The 19,948-nt window shown below is 32.9% G+C and overlaps 1 protein-coding gene across 1 annotated transcript in view; it reads left to right on the top strand.

Annotated features, from left to right (window-relative positions):
- Positions 1 to 19,948, top strand: part of LOC134724966 (26S proteasome non-ATPase regulatory subunit 10-like) — an 83,860-nt gene that overhangs the window by 26,650 nt on the left and 37,262 nt on the right. Inside the window, exon 3 of the mRNA XM_063588385.1 lies at positions 922 to 1,068. Coding sequence (XP_063444455.1) covers positions 922 to 1,068 — 147 coding nt within the window. The remainder of the gene's footprint in view (positions 1 to 921; positions 1,069 to 19,948) is intronic.

Below are 19,948 nucleotides of genomic sequence, written 5' to 3'. Positions count from 1 at the left end.
TTGACCATCTGTCTGTCTGTCTATCTGTCGTCTACATGTCAGACAATAATGCAAAATATGCTTCAAACAGTTTGCATGAAACTTTAGTCACATTAAATAGTTTATATCTATTGGTGTGAGCTCCCTTTCAATTTAACCCACCTACGATAGCAGACGGGCATTATGTTTTCTGGTCTGTGGCTCCATTCGTACGTCTGTGCGTCTGTTCGCTTCAGGTTAAAGTTTTTGGTCAAGGTAGTTTTTGAAGAAGTTGAAGTCCAATCAACTTGAAACTTAGTACACATGTTCCCCATGATATGATCTTTCTAATTTTAATGCCAAATTATAGTTTTGACCCCAATTTCATAGTCCACTGAACATAGAAAATGATTAAGTGCGAAGTTCAGGTTAAAGTTTTTGGTCAAGGTAGTTTTTGATTAAGTTAAAGTTACATCAACTTGAAACTTAGTACACATGTTCCCTATGATATGATTTTTCTAATTTTCTAATTCCAAATTAAAGTTTTGACCCGAATTTTCACGGTCCACTGAACATAGAAAATGTACTATGGACACATTCTTGTTTTTTATGAATTTCTTATACAACATAGAGAGGATATATGACATATTATTCTTTAAAAAGCAATGGGGGTATCATGGCACAGCTCTTGCTCTTTGCCTATTTTCAGAATCACAATCTGTATCATAGTTGATGAACTTAGTTTATGAAGATAACTGCAATTTTAGATATTACAAAATATTTGAATAAGTAGAACCTCTGAATGACATGAAAGGCATGTTAACATTTGATACAAAAATACTATATATAGCAGTAATATTGATACCAAAGTTTATAAAGTGTACATAAGATTTCTCCTAAAACAATAAAAAGTTGTTTTCTGATTTGTTATTCTTAGAAAAAAATTCTGTCATCTTATTACAGACTGGATGGACACCATTAATGATAGCAGCATCAGCAGGAAGATATCAGATTATTTTGATGTTGATAAGAAATGGTGCACAAGTTAATGCAGTCAATCAGACAGGACAATGTTCTTTACATTATGCTTCTTCTAAAAATAGATATGAGGTAAGAGTTCAAACAAAGCAGGATTCTTTAAATAGTATAAATGTTCCAGACCATATGAGTATTTGGACCATACATGTTATTAATGGGCCAGACCATATGAGTATTTTGACCATATAAGTATTTTTTTTAAATATGCATTTCAAACGTTTCAATAATACAATATAATAGATTAAAAAACTTCAATGGAAATTGCCAACATAAAATGTTGCTGATGAAGCTTTTTAAAAATTTTTAGCCATGATTATTGTAGTTTCAAGACAATAAATTGGAGTTATCGTTCTTTGTCTTAAATGGTTGTTGAATTACCTTAAAACCAATGCTTTATGAAATATTCTTTGAAAATTGGAGTTATCTTTCTTTGTCCAGAATAGTAGTTGAATCAACTTAGGCCGTGTTCACATTGACCTAAACTCGGTGTTGTGTTAGTGTAACTCACACATAAACTAAACATAATTACTTTCCCATTGATAAAACTGAATGTTTACATGTAGTTTAAATCATGTTTTGTCTACATGCAGTCAATAGTCGATGTAGGCCCTGTGTAGGTTAAGTGTTCACAAAACTAGACATTCAGAACTTTAATTTTCCCATGTATAATTTAAAAAAAAACAATTTTTATATAAAATCGGTACTTAAAGTTCTTTACAGAAACATTTGTCTAAAATTAATTTTTTATTTGTTATAAAAAACACTTTACCTAGCCTCATTAACTCCTAATCAAGACTCATTCATCATCATTGCCGAACACATAAATCATTTGAAAAGTTATTCCCGAATCTTTTGAACGTACACACTGACAAAAATATTTGCCACTGGTCTTTATACTCAAACAACAATTCACTCATGATAAATGCATTTCTGAAAAAAGTGTGAGTGTTAAGTATCTTCGACTTGTCACCAAAATTTGTCCTGAAAAAAATCTAGCCCACGCCCCCTCGTCCCCCCCAAAAAGAATGAAATGAATAGTTGCTGCCGAATTCATTTGAAAAGGTCTTCCCGAATCGACCATATAATCGAAATATTCGCCACTGGTCTTTACTCAAACAACATTTCCCGCATAAATGCATGACTAAAAAAAGTGTGAGATAAATGATATGTTTGTCTAGTATCTCAGTTCCATTAAATAACACCTAAAATAAATATTAAATGTTACCCTATTCCTTTACCAAATACTCCTTGGAGGAGAAATACCATTTGAAACAAACAGAAAAGATAAAAATGTAGTGATCCCTAATATCTCAATCCTTTTTTTATTTGACCGCAAAATTTGAAAAAATTTCATCGTATATTGCTATCACGTTGGCGTCTGCGTCGTCATCCTCACCGTCGTCCAAATACTTTTAGTTTTCGCAGTCTACTTTAGTAAAAGTGAATAGAAATCTATGAAATTTTAACACAAGGTTTATGACCACAAAAGGATGGCTGGGATTGATTTTGGGAGTTTTGATCCCTACATTTTAGGAATGAGGGGCCAAAAAGGGCCCAAATAAGCATTTTCTTGTTTTTCGCACTGTAACTTTAGTTTAAGTAAATAGAAATCTATGAAATTTTGACACAAGGTTGATGACCTCAAAAGAAAGGTTGGGATTGATTTTGGGAGTTTTGGTCCCAAGAACAGTTTTGGAATAAGGGGCCCAAAGGGTCCAAAATTAAACTTTGTTGGATTTCATCAAAAATTGAATTATTGGGGTTCTTTGATATGCCGACTCTAACTGTGTACTTAGAATCTTAATTTTTGTCCCGTTTTCAAATTGGTCTACATTAAGGTCCAAAGGGTCCAAAATTAAACTTAGTTTGATTGTGACAAAAATTGAAACTTTGGGGTTCTTTGATATGCTGAATCTAAAAATGTACTTAGATTTTTTATTATTGGCCCAGTTTTCAAGTTGGTCCAAATTGGGGTCCAAAATTAAACTTTGTTTGATTTTATCAAAAATTGACTAAAAGGGGTTCTTTGATATGCCAAATCTAACTGTATGTAGATTCCTGATTTTTGGTCCTGTTTTCAAATTGGTCTACATTAAAGTCCAAAGGGTCCAACATTAAACTTTGTTTGATTTTAACAAAAATTGAATTCTTGGGGTTCTTTGATATGTTGAATCCAAACATGTACTTAGATTTTTGATTATTGGCCCAGTCTTCAAGTTGGTCCAAATCAGGATCTAAAATTATTATGTTAAGTATTGTGCAATAGCAAGAAATTTTCAATTGCACAGTACTCAGCAATAACAATAAATCTTCAATTGCACAGTATTGTGCAATAGCAAGAGATTTTCAATTGCATAGTATTGCGCAATAGCAAGAAATTTTCAAGTACACAGTATTGTGCAATAGCAAGTATTTTCAAATGCACAGTATTGCACAATATCAAGAAATATATAATTTCACAATATTGTGCAATAGCAAGATTTCAATTGGAGTTATCTTTCTTTGTCTAGAATAGGTAATTGAATAAACTTCAATCATTGTTTTATTCAATATACAATGTATATTCACTTTTACTACCAACTGATAATTAAAACAATCTTTACCATTCAGTAATAACAAGCACTTTTTAACATTTTAATATTTTATGATATATTTAAATGAGTAATTATTGTTGCAAACTCCAATAGAAATTTGAATTGAGATTGTTTTGGAATAAGGAGAAGGGTTCAATTTTTCTAATTCAGATATCAGAAATTAAGAGATAAATGGGGGGGGGTGGGGGGGGGGGGGGGTGAAAAAAAAAATTGGGGGGGATGGGTTCAATTTTTCTCATTTGAAATTTCATAAATAAAAAGAAAATTTCTTCAAACATTTTTTTGAGAGGATTAATATTCAACAGCATAGTGAATTGTTCAAAGGCAAAACAAAAATTTTAAGTTCATTAGACCACATTCATTCTGTGTCAGAAACCTACGCTGTGTCAACTATTTAATCACAATCCAAATTTAGAGCTGAATCCAGCTTGAATGTTGTGTCCATACTTGCCCCAACCGTTCAGGGTTCAACCTCTGCGGTCACATAAAGCTGCGCCCTGCGGAGCATCTGGTTTTTTGCTGTAAGCACGCTGCTGCAGCTAACGGTTTCTAATGTGTAATCGAGTCATCTCTATTATATTCAAACTACTGCAAATTATAAAAATGGCTTTCATAAAGTAGCAACCACTTAACTTAAAAAAAGGGGGAGGGTTATTTTTTATCCGAGTCAGATTTTTTTCGCGCATACCTTTTTTTTTTTTTTTTTTTTTTAGATGCTGGTGATCAAATACTTTTTTTCAATACTTAACACTATTTTGTATGGGAAACTCTTGATTCAGAATATTTTTTTAATCATCTGTATGACCAGATTTTTGTTTATCAAATTGGGGATCGAAATATTTCCATCCCCCGCTTTTGAAGTCAAATGGTGGTTCCCTTACTGCCAGAAAAATTGTCCGAAAACTTTGAATTCAGTTCTACGTATAAATGAACATTTAATTGACATATAGTTAACAAGTGTGAACAAATCTTATGTACAGGTAATTAAACAAGGTGTATAGATGTGAACAAATTTAATGTGAAACCAGTGTCCATTACATTAAACTAATTTTAAACATGTTTACTGTACACGGGGTTTGGTGTGAAAGGGCGCAAGTAAAAACTCCGTTATAGCTTTAATAAGGTCAAGTAACAATATATGAATGGGTTATGTCATGGATTTTCTTAAAATTTTGCATACACTTTTTGAAATGTGTCTGAAAACCGAAAAAAAAACTGCGGTTTTAACCCTTTTTTTCCCTGCCTTATGAAACTTATACTAAAGGAAGGGGTACTGATACCTGTAAATAATTGAACAAATTAATAGATAAATAAGAATTATTACCTGTATTTTCCCTAAAAAATTACTGATTGAATACTTTCAAAATATGTACGTGCCTTATGATAACATTAAGAATGGAAATGGGGAATGTTTCATAGAGACAACATACTAAGACTAACGGAAGGGGTACTTATACTTATAAATAATTGAACAAATTAATAGATTAATAAGCATTATTACCTGCCAAAAAAATGCGCGCAAACGTAATGATTTTTGCATGCAAATGTAATGGTAATGCGCGCAAACGTAATGCACCGGTGTGAACACGGCCTTGAATCATTGCTTTATACTTTAATATAATGTATATTCACTTTTACCACTGTTTAAATTAGTAGTTATTGTTACAAACTCCATTAGAAATTTGAATCGAGATCTGTTTTGGAATAAGGAGATGGGTTCAATTTTTCTAATTCAGATATCAGAAATTAAAAGAAAATTTCTTCAAACATTTTTTTGAGAGTATTAATATTCAACAGCATAGTGAATTGCTCAAAGGCAAAAAAAAAATTTCAAGTTCATTAGACAACATTCATCCTGTGTCAGAAACCTATGCTGTGTCAACTATTTAATCACAATCCAAATTTAGAGCTGAATCCAGCTTGAATGTGGTGTCCATACTTGCCCCAACCGTTCAGGGTTCAATCTCTGCGGTCGTATAAAGCTGCACCCTGTGGAGCATCTGGTTTTTGGTTTTGTTTGGATCCTTTGTCAGGAAATTTGTTGTGTTTTATAAAGGTACAAAGGGGTCACAAATTAAAATCTTCAAATTTTATGTTACAAAGTGAAGTTTATATCATGCATATCATTTCAAAAATTTAACAAGAGTTAGGCGAGTGATATGAGAGCCAAATTTACATTTTAATGCACCTACCAAACATATGGCTAAATTATATATCATTGGAAAGCTAAGAATGTGTACTTTCTAAATATCCCAGTCGTTTAAAGAAATTATGGTGCAATTTTTTTTATAAATCAGGCTCAAAAGTTAAAAATCGTCAAAACAAATGCAAAAACGAAACAATTCTTTAGGAATACTGTATTACTGTTGGGAAAATATATTTCTATCATAGTATTAACTAGTTTAGGTCGATTTTAACGGTAACACATGTTACATAGCGTTTTTCTCGGAGTCTTTTGAAAATCAACCATTAAGTCACACAAATGTATCTGTAGTCGTCCTTGCATTATTTCAATCTTATAATACCTCCATATCAACTGGTTGCATGTATGTACAAACATAAGTTGAACTTACTTTAAATAAAGCTAATATACTAACAATGACCACGGCCCTTTTCTCAATCTTGATATCTATATCATTAACGGAAAGCTTAATACTAAAATTTATGATAAAAGAGATGATTTCTCATTTCCTTTCGTAAATTATCCGTTTTAATATTGTGAGGTTCCCTTGTCACCATCTTACAGTGTGTATGTATCTCAACTTGTATGATTCGCTCATGTATGTAACAATGTTTTAGATTTTAAAGAGAGAGATTTATGTATTACTGAAAATTTATTACCCCAGGGTTTTCGATATCACAAACTAGTCAAAACATTTACTAAATTTTATCATAGGTATTAGGACATCATTCGTAAATATAGCTCAACATGCAGACATCCAATATTTTATGGAAATATTCTTTATAAAGCACAAAAAATGTCAGTATTCACCTCAGAAGCTAACAAAACCTTTAAATAGAATTATTAAGAAGGGATATAGTTATTATACTGCTGTCAGGTCATTAAAGATTGCATATTTTGGCGTTAATATTGATTCACTTATAGGGTCTTTGCATCAGAACTAAACACATTTATTTAAAAAACAGTTGTTGGCATGACATGGGTTATGTTCTTCTCACATACATTATGATGGTATGATAATAAACCCCTCACGGGAAGGATTGTGCCTGATATTCATTCATATAATGAAGACATAATCTTTCAATCAGTTTAATTGAAGTCTGGAGCTGGCATGTCAGTTAACTGCTAGTAGTCTGATGTTATTTATGTATTATTGTCATTTTTTAAATTTTCTTTGGTTACATCTTTTGACATCAGACTCGGACTTCTCTTGAACTGAATTTTAATGTGCGTATTGTTATGCGTTTACTTTTCTGCATTGGCTAGAGGTATAGGGGAAGGGTTTAGATCTCATAGACATGTTTAACCCCGACGCATTTTTGCACCTGTCCCAAGTCAGGAGCCTCTGGCCTTTGTTAGTCTTGTATTATTTTTAGCTCACCTGGAGTAAAATTGTTTATCAGGTCAAGATATATTTGCCCTGAAATTTTCAGATGAATCAGACTACCCTTTGTTGGGTTGCAGCCCCTGAATTGGTAATTTTAGGGAAATTTTGCTGTTTTTGGTTATTATCTTGAATATTATTATAGATAGAGATAAACTGTAAACAGCAATAATGTTCAGCACAGTAAGATCTACAAATAAGTCAACATAACCAAAATGGTCAGTTCACCCCTTTAAGAGTTATTGCCCTTTATATTGATATTTTTACCATTTTTCGTTAATCTTAGTAATCTTTTACAAAAATCTTCTCCTCTGAAACTACCATGCCAAATTTATCCAAACTTGACCACAATCATCTTTGGGGTATTTAGTTTAAAAAATGTGTGGCTTGACCCGGTCAACCAACCAAGATGGCTGCCATGGCTAAAAATAGAACAGTGGGGTAAAATGCAGTTTTTGGCTTATAACTCAAAAACCAAAGCATTTTGAGTAAATCACACAAGGTTTAACTGTTTATCAGATCAAAATCTATCTTCCCTGAAATTTTAAGATGAATCAGACAACCTGTTGTTGGGTTGCTGCCCCTGAATTGGTTATTTAGGGAAATTTTGATGTTTTTGGTTATTATCTTGAATATTATTATAGATAGAGATAAACTGTAAACAGCAATAATGTTCAGTAAAGTAAGATCTACAAATAAGTCAGCATGACCAAAATCGTCAGTTGACCCCTTTAGGAGTTATTGCCCTTTATAGTCAACTTTTAACAATTTTCATGAAATTTGTAAATTTTAACTAACATTTTCCACTGAAACTACTGGGCCAAGTTCAATATAGACAGAAATAATTGTAAGCAGCAAGAATATTCAGTAAAATAAGATGTACAAACACTTCACCATCACAAAAACACAATTTTGTCATGAATCCATCTGCGTCCTTTGTTTAATATTCACAAACACCAAGGTGAGCGACACAGGCTCTTTAGAGCGGGCCCCAGGGCTTTCAATAACTTTTCACTGAACAGGCTGTTTACTATTTTGAAGCGGCTGATCCAAAAGGGGGGGTCAGGGGGGGCTTGCCCACCCCCCCCCCCGAAAATTTTTTGGACCTTACATTGAAAATGGTGCACTCTGAGGCATTTTCGAACTATTTACAAATGCATGAAAAATGGGGTTTCATAGGATTACTGTCTGAGCCTCTAGTTAATTTTAGTTTCTGCTGTACAATTTGGAGTTTAGTATGGCGTTCATTATAACTGAACTAGTATATATATTTGTTTTGGGGCCTGCTGAAGGACGCCTCCGGGTGCTGGAATTTCTCGCTGCATTGAAGACCTGTTGGTGACCTTCTGCTGTTGTCTGCTCTATGGTCAGGTTGTTGTCTCTTTGACACATTCCCCATTTCCATTATCAATTTTATATATCTGAAAATTTGATATAAATAATCCAAAACAAAATATTGGAAGCAAGGGGAAAATATAACATATGACGTATTTTTATATGCCGTCAAAATTTTGACAGGACATTTTATTGTATACAAATGTCCAGTGTCTGTCTGTCTGTCCAGCGCAAACATGTTGCACTGTAACTTGAGAACAACTTATCCAAATTTCATGAAACTTAATATAGTTGTTTCTTATGATGGTCAAATGATCTGTAAATTTTTTGGTGAAAATAAGTTTAAACTTTTTGAGTTACGGCACTTTGTAACTAAAACAGGGGTCTGTTTTTTTTTCACATGTCACACCGTATCTCAAAAACGATTTTTGCTTATTGCTTAAAACTTTACACACTTCTTAGTTATATTAATCTTAAAAGATCTGTATTCTTTTTGATGATGATTCAAAATTTCATTTTTGTCAAGCCTGCAACTTTTGTTGCAGAAAGCTCGACATAGGGATATTGATCCGACAGCACCTACGGCGGCGGCTATGGCAGTGGTGGCAGTGTTAGCTCACTTCATAAAAGCTTTATATTTTAGAAGGTAGAAGACCTGATTGCTTCATACTTTATATATAGATGCCTCATGTTACAAACTTTCCGTCAGTCACATGTCCAATGTCCTTGACCTCATTTTCATGGTTCAGTGACTACTTGAAAAAAAAGTTAATATTTTTTGTAATGTTAAATTCTCTCTTATTATAAGTAATTGGATAACTATATTTGGTATGTGCGTACCTTGCAAGGTCCTCATGCCTGTCAGACAGTTTTCACTTGACCTTGACCTCATTTCATGGATCAGTGAACAAGTTTAAGTTTTCGTGGTCAAGTCCATATCTCAGATACTATAAGCAATATTTCTAGTATATTTGGTGTATGGAAGGACTGTAAGGTGTACATGTCCAACTGGCAGGTGTCATCTGACCTTGACCTCATTTTCATGGTTCAGTGGTTATAGTTAAGTTTTTGTGTTTTGTTCTGTTTCTATACTATATGCAATAGGTCTACTATAATTGGTGTATGGAATGATTGTAAGGTGTACATGTCTAGCTGACAGGTGTCATCTGACCTTGACCTCATTTTCATGGTTCAGTGGTCAAAGTTAAGTTTTTTAATTTTGGTCTATTTTTCTAATACTTTATGCATTAGGTCAACTATATTTGGTGTATGGAAATATTTTATGATCTATATATCAGATACGCAGGTTTTATTTGACCTTGACCTCATTTTCACGGTCCATTGCTAAGTTTTAAATGTTTGTGTTTTGGTCTGTTTTTCTTTATTTATAAGCAATAAGTCAACTATATTTGTAATATTGAAGAATTGTTAGCTGTACATGTCTGCCCGGCATGGTTCATCTGACCTTGACCTCATTTTCATGGTTCATTGATCAATGTTTCATTTTCTTGGTTAATGTTGAGTTTATGTGACAGTTGTAATAAAGCTTTATATTTAGGTCTATCAAGATAGTATCAAGGATTAATAGTAAAGAAGGCGAGACATTTCAGTGTGTGCACTCTTGTTGAGTTATTGAGTATTTTTTTTAAAAAGGGGGAGGTTTTTTTTACATTTTGCGCTGTATCTAAAAAACAATTTATGATTATTGCTTAAAACTTTACACACTGCTTTGATATCTTGATCTTAAGATCTGTATACTTTTTGGTTTTGATTCAAAATTTTATGTAAGTGAGATTTAGTTTTTTGTAAAAAAAAAAAGGGGGGGGGGGGGTTTCACATGTCCTGCCGTTTCTCTAAAATGATATATGGTTATTGCTTAAAACTTTCTCAGAAACTATTTATGATTACTGCATAAAACTTCCACACAAGACGACAGGTGTATCATACGCTCATGGCTCAGCTGTTTATTAATTTCATAGAAAAGTCCCATGATGAACAGTAAATTAAAATTGAGAAAATGTATGGTCGTCGATAGTTTGAAAGCTTGCCAACAGCTTCAAGATCAGACAACCATTGGACAGATTTTTATTTTTTTGGATCATACCGCAATTTCATTTATATAACTAAATCAGCCTGATATGATAAGAGTACTAACTAACATCAGGGGCGGATCCAGGATTTCCGTTAGGGGGGGCGCAAATTTTTACTCTCGCCGAGCGAAGCGAGGCGAAAAATTTTTGGAGGTTTTTTTAGGTAACATTATTGAAATATTCTTCTAAAGGGGTGAAATGTAGATATATCGAACTATTGTGTGTTAAAATTAGCGAGGAAATAAAGTTTCAAGCTGAAACCGCCTTCATTCACACATAACAACAATCTATAGATAGACGGTCGGACAGACAGACGCAAAGTAAGATGAGACAGATCACAATTGCTCACCTGACCAATATATTTTTCAAACGAAAAGTTCTTCTTTTACCGGCGATTTTTAATTGTCCTTTCATACAATTTGTTTTTTTACTTTATTGATTTTCGGAGGTCGTGCCAGACTTTATTGTTTTCGCCACAAACAACCAACATCAGAATGAGATACATTTACGCAGTTATATTTATTTTCTTGGGATCCCAAGCATACAGTAATACGGTACAGAATTCGGCTAAATATTTTGCAAGTGAGAAATATATATAGACACAGAGATACAAATTAATAAACTAACCTTTCGCTTGAATCAGTATTTCTATCTTTCATTACGGGTATTATAAAAGAATCTCACCTGCCGACTTTTTTTTTTACCGTGTCATGATGAAATTGTGAAAGTGAGTCAGGGATGTTATGGAACTTCGATTATCAAACAAATTGATTTAAAAAACCGCTAATACAATGTAACATTTGTTTTTCAAGTACTTTAACTGCTAAAAACCTATTATATTTCAGTGTCATTGAACGCAGCTCCGCTTTTGACACCTTCCTTTGAAGCCATCTATAGAACTTTAATAAAGCGTAGGTCAGTTGATAAGTTAACGTTGATTCTGTTAAACTGACTGTTTTATATACTTTGAATGTTAAGAAAGATTGAATGGTCTCTTCTGATACTTAAATATGTTGAAGTCAACCCATGCTTTGCAAATTTTAGGGGGGGCGCACGCCCGCCACGCCCCCGCCTAAATCCGCCCCTGAACATTACTAAAATGAGTAAAGTGCTACTAGTATATTTATATCAACAAATAGACAATTTTGATATAAAACATTGCATGTCAATTTGACGGTCAAAGTGTGTTGTTTTTACTTTGATCGACCGCTGTGTATCTTGAGATATCTAATTAATCAAACAACACTTTAAATAATTGTTTCACCGCTTCAAACTGAGGACAAGGTTATACATTTTGTACTTATATTGTACCTTTTATTTGGCTTTCTTATGTTAATATTGCGTTATCGTATAATTAAATGATTGAAACGTCAGACCCATGGGATGTTTGACCATTTAGGTGTCGGGATATTGCAATATCAAAATAGTATAGCTAACTTGTAATCTTATCATTCTTATTGGTCAACATATTCATACAAATATCACTTCCTTGACATGGGCATATATCAGTACAGCAGAGGTTTTGCTCAAAGCGGACACAAGATCTACTACAGATTGATTTTAAAATTGGGAATGGACATGAGAAATTTGTCAAAGAGAGAACAACCCAATCAGAAGCATGCAACGGCCAAAGATCTACCACCAAAAGGTCATCAATGCAGCAGGAAACTCCCACACCGGAGGTGTTCTTCAGCTGGCCCCTACACTATGTAATAGAAATGTATACTAGGTTGAAGTGATAATGGACGTCATACTTAACTTCGAAATATACACAAGAAATTAAAATAAAAAATCATACAAGACTAACAAAGGCCAGAGACAGGTGCAAAAAAAGCAGCGAGGTTAAACATGTTTTTTGATATCTCAACCCTCCCCCTATACCTATACCTATGCATGAACAGATCAAATTGTGTAGAAAGTCGGATGACATCATTACAGATATAATTGGCATCGGACAGATGTTGCCTTTTAGCTAACCAAAGTCCTAGGAGATTTTTTAAAAGACCGCAAAATAAAAAAAAATTTGGTTGTATATTGGTATCACATTGGCGTCGTTGTCTGCGTCGTCCTAAGACATTTGGTTTTTCGCACTATAACTTAAGTATAAGTAAATAGAAATCTATGAAAATTTAACACAAGGTTTATAACCACAAAAGGAAGGTTGGGATTGATTTTGGGAGTTTTGGTCCCAACAGTTCAGGAATTAGGGCCCAAATAATCATTTTCTTGTTTTTCGCACTATAACTTTAGTTTAAGCAAATAGAAATCTATGAAATTTTGACACAAGGTTTATGACCACAAAAGGAAGGTTGGGATAAAAGACTATATATTTATATTTCCATTTGTATAAACTTCAAGATTATAATTAATTTTTTTTAAACCGTTTTTTTTCTAAAGTGAATTTTGATTGGTTAAATATTTCTCAGTGATGTCCTGCCATGGCTTTGTTTGAATTTGTTTGTTAGCTTAAATTGTTGGTCATGAATGTTTGTCTCTAATATTTAATTAACTGTGCATTTGTATTCAGATATCGCAGATCAAATTTATTCATTCATTGTGTATTCATACGTTTTTTGATTGAGTTAAGTCTGCCAATTGATATTTTATCGTGTGTTTTTTATACGACCGCAAAATTTGAAAAAATTTTCGTCGTATATTGCTATCACGTTAGCGTCGTCGTCGTCTGAATACTTTTAGTTTTTCGCACTCTAACTTTATTAAAAGTGAATAGAAATCTATGAAATTTTAACACAAGGTTTATGACCACTAAAGAAAGGTTGGGATTGATTTTGGGAGTTTTGATCCCAACATTTTAGGAATTAAGGGCCAAAAAGGGCCCAAATAAGCATTTTTTTGGTTTTCACACAATAACTTTAGTTTAAGTAAATAGAAATCAATGAAATTTAAACACAAGGTTTATGACCACAAATGGAAGGTTGGTATTGATTTTGGGAGTTGAGGTCCCAACAGTTTAAAAATGAGGGGCCAAAAAGGGGCCCATATAAGCATTTTTCTTGGTTTTCGCACCATAACTTTAGTATTAGTAAATAGAAATCTATGAAATTTAAACACAAGGTTTATGACCATAAAAGGAAAGTTGGTATTGATTTTGGGAGTTTTAGTCCCAACAGTTTAGGAATAAGGGGCCCAAAGGGTCTAAAATTAAACTTTGTTTGATTTAATCGAAAAATTGAACAATTGGGGTTTTCTGATATGCCAAATCTAACTGTGTATGTAGATTCTTAATTTTTGGTCCCGTTTTCAAATTGGTTTACATTAAGGTCCAAAGGGTCCAAAATTAAACTTAGTTTGATTTTAACAAAAATTGAAACCTTGGGGTTCTTTGATATGCTGAATCTAAAAGTGTACTTAGATTTTTGATTATTGGCCCAGTTTTCAAGTTGGCCCAAATCGAGGTCCAAAATTAAACATTGTTTGATTTTATCAAAAATTGAATCCTTGGGGTTCTTTGATATGTTGAATTTAAAAATGTACTTAGATTTTTGATTATGGGCCCAGTTTTCAAGTTGGTCCAAATCGGGGTCCAAAATTAAACTTTGTTTGATTTCATCAAAAATTGAGAAAAATAGGGTTCTTTGATATGCCAAATCTAACTGTGTATGTAGATTCTTAATTTTTGGTCCTGTTTTCAAATTGGTCTACATTAAAATCCAAAGGGTCCAAAATTAAACTTAGTTTGATTTTTACAAACATTGAATTCTTGAGGTTCTTTGACATGCTGAATCCAAACATGCACTTAGATTTTTGATTATGGGCCCAGTTTTCAAGTTAGTCCAAATCAGGATCCAAAATTATTATAAAAGTATTGTGCAATAGCAAGAAATTTTCAATTGCACAGTACTCAGCAATAACAAGAAATCTTCAATTGCACAGTATTGTGCAATAGCAAGAAATTTTCAATTGCACAGTATTGTGCAATAGCAAGAAATCTTCAATTGCACAGTATTGTGCGATAGCAAGTATTTTCCATTGCACAGTATTGCGCAATAGCAAGAAATATCTAAATGCACAATATTGTGCAATAGCAAGAAATCAATTGGAGTTATCTTTCTTTGTCCACAATAGTAGTTGAATCAACTTAAATCCTTGTTTTATAAAATACACAATGTATATTCACTTTTACTGCCAACTGATAAATTAAAACAATCTTTACCATTCAGTGATAACAAGCACTTTTTTTTACATTTTAATATTTTATGATGTATTTAAATGAGTGATTATTGTTGCAAACTCCATTAGAAATTTGAATTGAGATCGGTTTTGGAATAAAGGATAGGGGGATGTGAAAAAAAAAATTAAGAGGGGGGGGTTAATTTTTCTGAAATTTTATAAATAAAAAGAAAATTTTTCAAAACTTTTTTGAGAGGATTAATATTCAACAGCATAGTGAATTGCTCAAAGGCAAAACAAAAATTCATAAGACCACATTCATTCCGTGTCAGATACCTATGCTGTGTCAACTATTTAATCACAATCCAAATTTAGAGCTGAATCCAGCTGGAATGTTGTGTCCATACTTGCCCCAACCGTTCAGGGTTCAACCTCTGCGGTCGTATAAAGCTGCGCCCTGTGGAGCATCTGGTTATAGATACAGATAAACTGTTAAAAGCAAAAATGTTAAGCAAAGTAAGATCTACAAATAATTCAATTTGACCAAAATTGTCAATTGACCCCTTAAGGAGTTATTGTCCTTTAAAAACTTTTTTCACAATTTGTTCATCATGTTGACTTACTTTAAAAAATCTTCTCCTTTGAACTGCTGTATTAATTTCAGCCAAACTTAGGCTAAATGAGTTTCAGAGTATCTAGTATAAATTTTATATTTTATTTCCTTGTATGTCAAGAAACATAGCTCCTATGGCTAAAATAGAACATAGGAGAAAATGATTTTTTTTTTTGCTTTTGAAGAAAATAGGACAATTCAAAGAACATTTAAATAAATTGAAAAGCCAAAATAATCATTGATGAGAGATTTAACCCAAAAATTTAAGGTGAGCGATTCAGGCTCTTGAGAGCCTTTTGTTTTTACATGTCGGACTGTATCTCAAAAACGATTCTTGATTATGGCTTAAAACTTTAAACACTTCTTAGTTATATTAATCTTAATATCTATACTTTTTGGTGATGATTCAAAATTTCATTTTTGTCGAGCCTTCGACTTTAGTCGAAAAAGCGAGACTAAGCGATCCTACATTCCGTCGGCGTCGGCGGCGGCGTCCACAAATATTCACTCTGTGGTTAAAGTTTTTGAAATTTTAATAACTTTCTTAAACTATACTGGATTTCTACCAAACTTGGACAGAAGCTTGTTTATGACCATTAGATAGTATCCAGATGTAAATTTTGTAAAAATAAAATTCCACTTTTTCCGTATTTTGCTTAAAAATGGACTTAGTTTTTTCTGCGGGGAAACATAACATTCACTCTGTGGTTAATGTTTTTAGAATTTTAATAACTTTCTTAAACTATCCTGGGTTTGTACCAAACTTGGACAGAAGCTTGTTTATGATCATAAGATAGTATCCAGAAGTAAATTTTGTAAAAAAAATAATCCATTTTTTCCATATTTTACTTTTAAATGAACTTAGTTTTTCTGCGGGGAAACATTACATTCACTCTGTGGTTAAAGTTTTTAAAATTCTAATAACTTTCTTAAACTACCATGGGTTTGTACCAAACTTGGACAGAAGCTTATTTATGATCATAAGATAGTATTCCTAAGTAAATTTTGTAAAAAAATTACTTCATTTTTTCTGTAATTAACTTTTAAATGGACTTAGATTTTCTTCCAATTAACATTACATACAGTCTGCAGTTAAAGTTTTCAAAACATTTATTAGATTCATTAACTATCCTAGATTTTTACCAAACTAGGACACAAGCTTCTTACAATCAAAAGATAGTATCAAGAGGAATATTTTTATTGATTTTTTTCCTCATTTTTGTTGAGCCTGCGATTTACAGCAAAAGTAGGCGAGACACTTGGTTCCGCGGAACCCTTACAAATTTTTGAGTTATTGATTATTTTGTAAAAAAGGGGGAGGTTTGTTTTACATGTTGTGCCGTACCTCTATAACAATTTATGATTATTGCTTAAAACTTTACACACTTCTTTGTTATTATTCCCCACGCAAAGGGTTGCAGAGGGTATTATTATTTTGACCCATCTGTTAGTCTGTCCGTCTGTCAGTCCATAAGTCCTGTTTCTTGTCATCGCAACTCCTCTCAAACCACACAACAGAATTTCACTAAACCTTTTCAGATAATAAGGACATACTATGTCGTTGTGCATATTGATGGGAAACTGTGATTCATTTTTAGCTCACTGGGCCCGAAGGGCCTAGTGAGCTTTTCTCATCACTTGGCATCCGTCGTCTGTCGTCCGGCGTTAACTTTTACAAAAATCTTCTCTTCTGAAACTACTGGGCCAAATTAAACCAAACTTGGCCACAATCATCATTGATGTATCTAGTTTAAAATTTGTGTTTTTTGACCAGGCAAACCAACCAAGATAGCCGCTAAATCTAAAAATAAAACATAGGGGTAAAATGCAGTTTTTGGCTTATAACTCAAAAACCAAAGTATTTAGAGCAAATCTGACATGGGGTGAAGTTGTTAATCAGGTCAGGATCTAATCATCTATCTGCCCTGAAATTTACAGATGAATCAGACAACCCATTGTTGGGTTGCTGCCCCTAAATTGGTAATTTTAAGGAAATTTTCCGTTTTTATACGACCGCAAATTTTGAAAAAATTTTCGTCGTATATTGCTATCACGTTGGCGTCGTCGTCGTCGTCCGAATACTTTTAGTTTTCACACTCTAACTTTAGTAAAAGTGAATAGAAATCTATGAAATTTTAACACAAGGTTTATGACCATAAAAGGAAGGCTGGTATTGATTTTGGGAGTTTTGGTACCAACATTTTAGGAATCAGGGGCCAAAAAGGGCCCAAATTAGCATTTTCTATGTTTTCGCACTATAACTTTAGTTTAAGTTAATAGAAATCTATGAAATTTTGACACAAAGTTTATGACCTCAAAAGAAAGGTTGGGATGGATTTTGGGAGTTTTGGTTTCAACAGTTTAGGAATTAGGGGCCAAAAAAGGGCCCAAATAAGCATTAATCTTGGTTTTCGCACAATAACTTTAGTTAAAGTAAATAGAAATCAATGAAATTTAAACACAATGTTTATGACCACAAAAGGAAGGTTGGTATTGTTTTTGGGAGTTTCGGACCCAACAGTTCAGGAATTAGGGGCCAAAAAGGGACCCAAATAAGCATTTTTCTTGGTTTTCGCACCATAGCGTTAGTATAAGTAAATAGAAATCTATGAAATTTAAACACAAGGTTTATGACTATGAAAGGAAGGTTGGTATTGATTTTGGGAGTTTTGGTCCCAACAGTTAAGGAAAAAGGGGCCCAAAGGGTCCAAAATTAAACTTTGTTTGATTTCATCAAAATTGAATAATTGGGGTTCTTTAATATGCCGAATCTAACTGTGTAAGTAGATTCTTAATTTTTGGTCCCGTTTTCAAATTGGTCTACATTAAGGTCCAAAGGGTCCAAAATTAAACTTAGTTTGATTTTAACAAAAATTGAAACCTTGGGGTTCTTTGATATGCTGAATCTAAAAGTGTACTTAGATTTTTGATTATTGGCCCAGTTTTCAAGTTGGCCCAAATCGAGGTCCAAAATTAAACATTGTTTGATTTTATCAAAAATTGAATAATTGGGGTTCTTTGATATGCCAAATCTAACTGTGTATGTAGATTCTTAATTTTTGGTCCAGTTTTAAAATTGGTCTAAATTAAAGTGCAAAGGGTCCAAAATTAAACTAAGTTTGATTTTAACAAAAATTAAATTCTTGGGCCTCTTTGATATGCTGAATCTAAACATGTACTTAGATTTTTGATTATGGGCCCAGTTTTCAAGTTGGTCCAAATCAGGATCTAAAATTATTATATTAAGTATTGTGCAATAGCAAGTCTTTTCAATTGCACAGTATTGTGCAATGGCAAGAAATATCTTATTTCACAATATTGTGAAATAGCAAATTTTTTTTTAATTAAGAGTGATCTTTCTTTGTCCAGTATAGTAAGAAAGAAATATCTGCAAGAATTTTTTTTAATTGGAGTTATCTTTCTTTGTCCAGAATCAACTTAAATCTTTGTTATATACAGTATACAATGTATATTCACTTTTTACTACCAACTGATAAATTTAAATAATCTTTACCATTCAGTGATAACAAGCAGATTTTTTACATCTTAATATTTTAATAAATGAGTAGTTATTGTTGCAAACTCCATTAGAATATTTTAATTGAAATTAGTTTTGGAATAAGGGAAAGGGGGATGTGATTAAAAAATTGGGTTCAATTTTTCTCATTTGAAATTTCATAAATAAAAAGAAAATTTCTTCAAACATTTTTTTGAGAGGATTATTTTTCAACAGCATAGTGAATTGCTCTAAGAGAAAACAAAAATTTTAAGTTCATTTGAATACATTCATTCTGTGTCAGAAACCTATGCTGTGTCAACTATTTAATCACAATCCAAATTTAGAGCGGAATCCAGCTTGAATGTTGTGTCCATACTTGCCCCAACCGTTCAGGGTTCAACCTCTGCGGTCGTATAAAGCTACGCCCTGCGGAGCATCTGGTTTGTTATTATCTTGAATATTATTATAGATGGAGATAAACTGTAAACAGCAATAATGTTCAGCAAAGTAAGATTTACAAATAAGTCAAGATGACCAAAATGGTCAGTTGACACCTTTAGGAGTTATTGCCCTTTATAGTCAATTTTTAACCATTTTTCGTAAATCTTAGTTAACTTTTCGTTCTTCTCCTCTGAATCTACTGGGCCAAATTTTACCAGACATAGCCAGAACTTTATTAGGCTAGGTAGTTAAAAAATTGTGTTTTATGACCTGGCAAACCAACCAAGATGGCCGCTACGGCTAAAAATAGAATATAGGGGTAAAATGCAGTTTTTGGCTTATAACTCAAAAACCAAAGCATTTAGAGCAATTCTGACAAGGGGGTAAAATTTTTCATCTGGTCAAGATCTATCTGCCCTGAAATTTTTAGATGAATTGGACAACTTGCATAGATGCCAACCATTACGTTTTTTCTGTAGTTTTTCCTATTTTGCAATACAAACTACGCTATTACGGTCAAAGGCCAATAGTTACGGATTCCCAATCATCGGCGTTCAATTTCTTAAAACATGGATTTTTATCTTTACTTTTCCTTCTTGGTCCGGTATTTAGAAAACGCCAATGTAATGCTTCCGGTTTCTTGGGAGTTATCAACCTATTGTTGGGAACTAACTGACTTCTGA

This window comes from Mytilus trossulus, chromosome 7 (assembly GCF_036588685.1).
Source record: "Mytilus trossulus isolate FHL-02 chromosome 7, PNRI_Mtr1.1.1.hap1, whole genome shotgun sequence".
Classification (NCBI taxonomy): domain Eukaryota; kingdom Metazoa; phylum Mollusca; class Bivalvia; order Mytilida; family Mytilidae; genus Mytilus; species Mytilus trossulus.
This window is presented reverse-complemented; position numbering and strand designations above follow the sequence as displayed.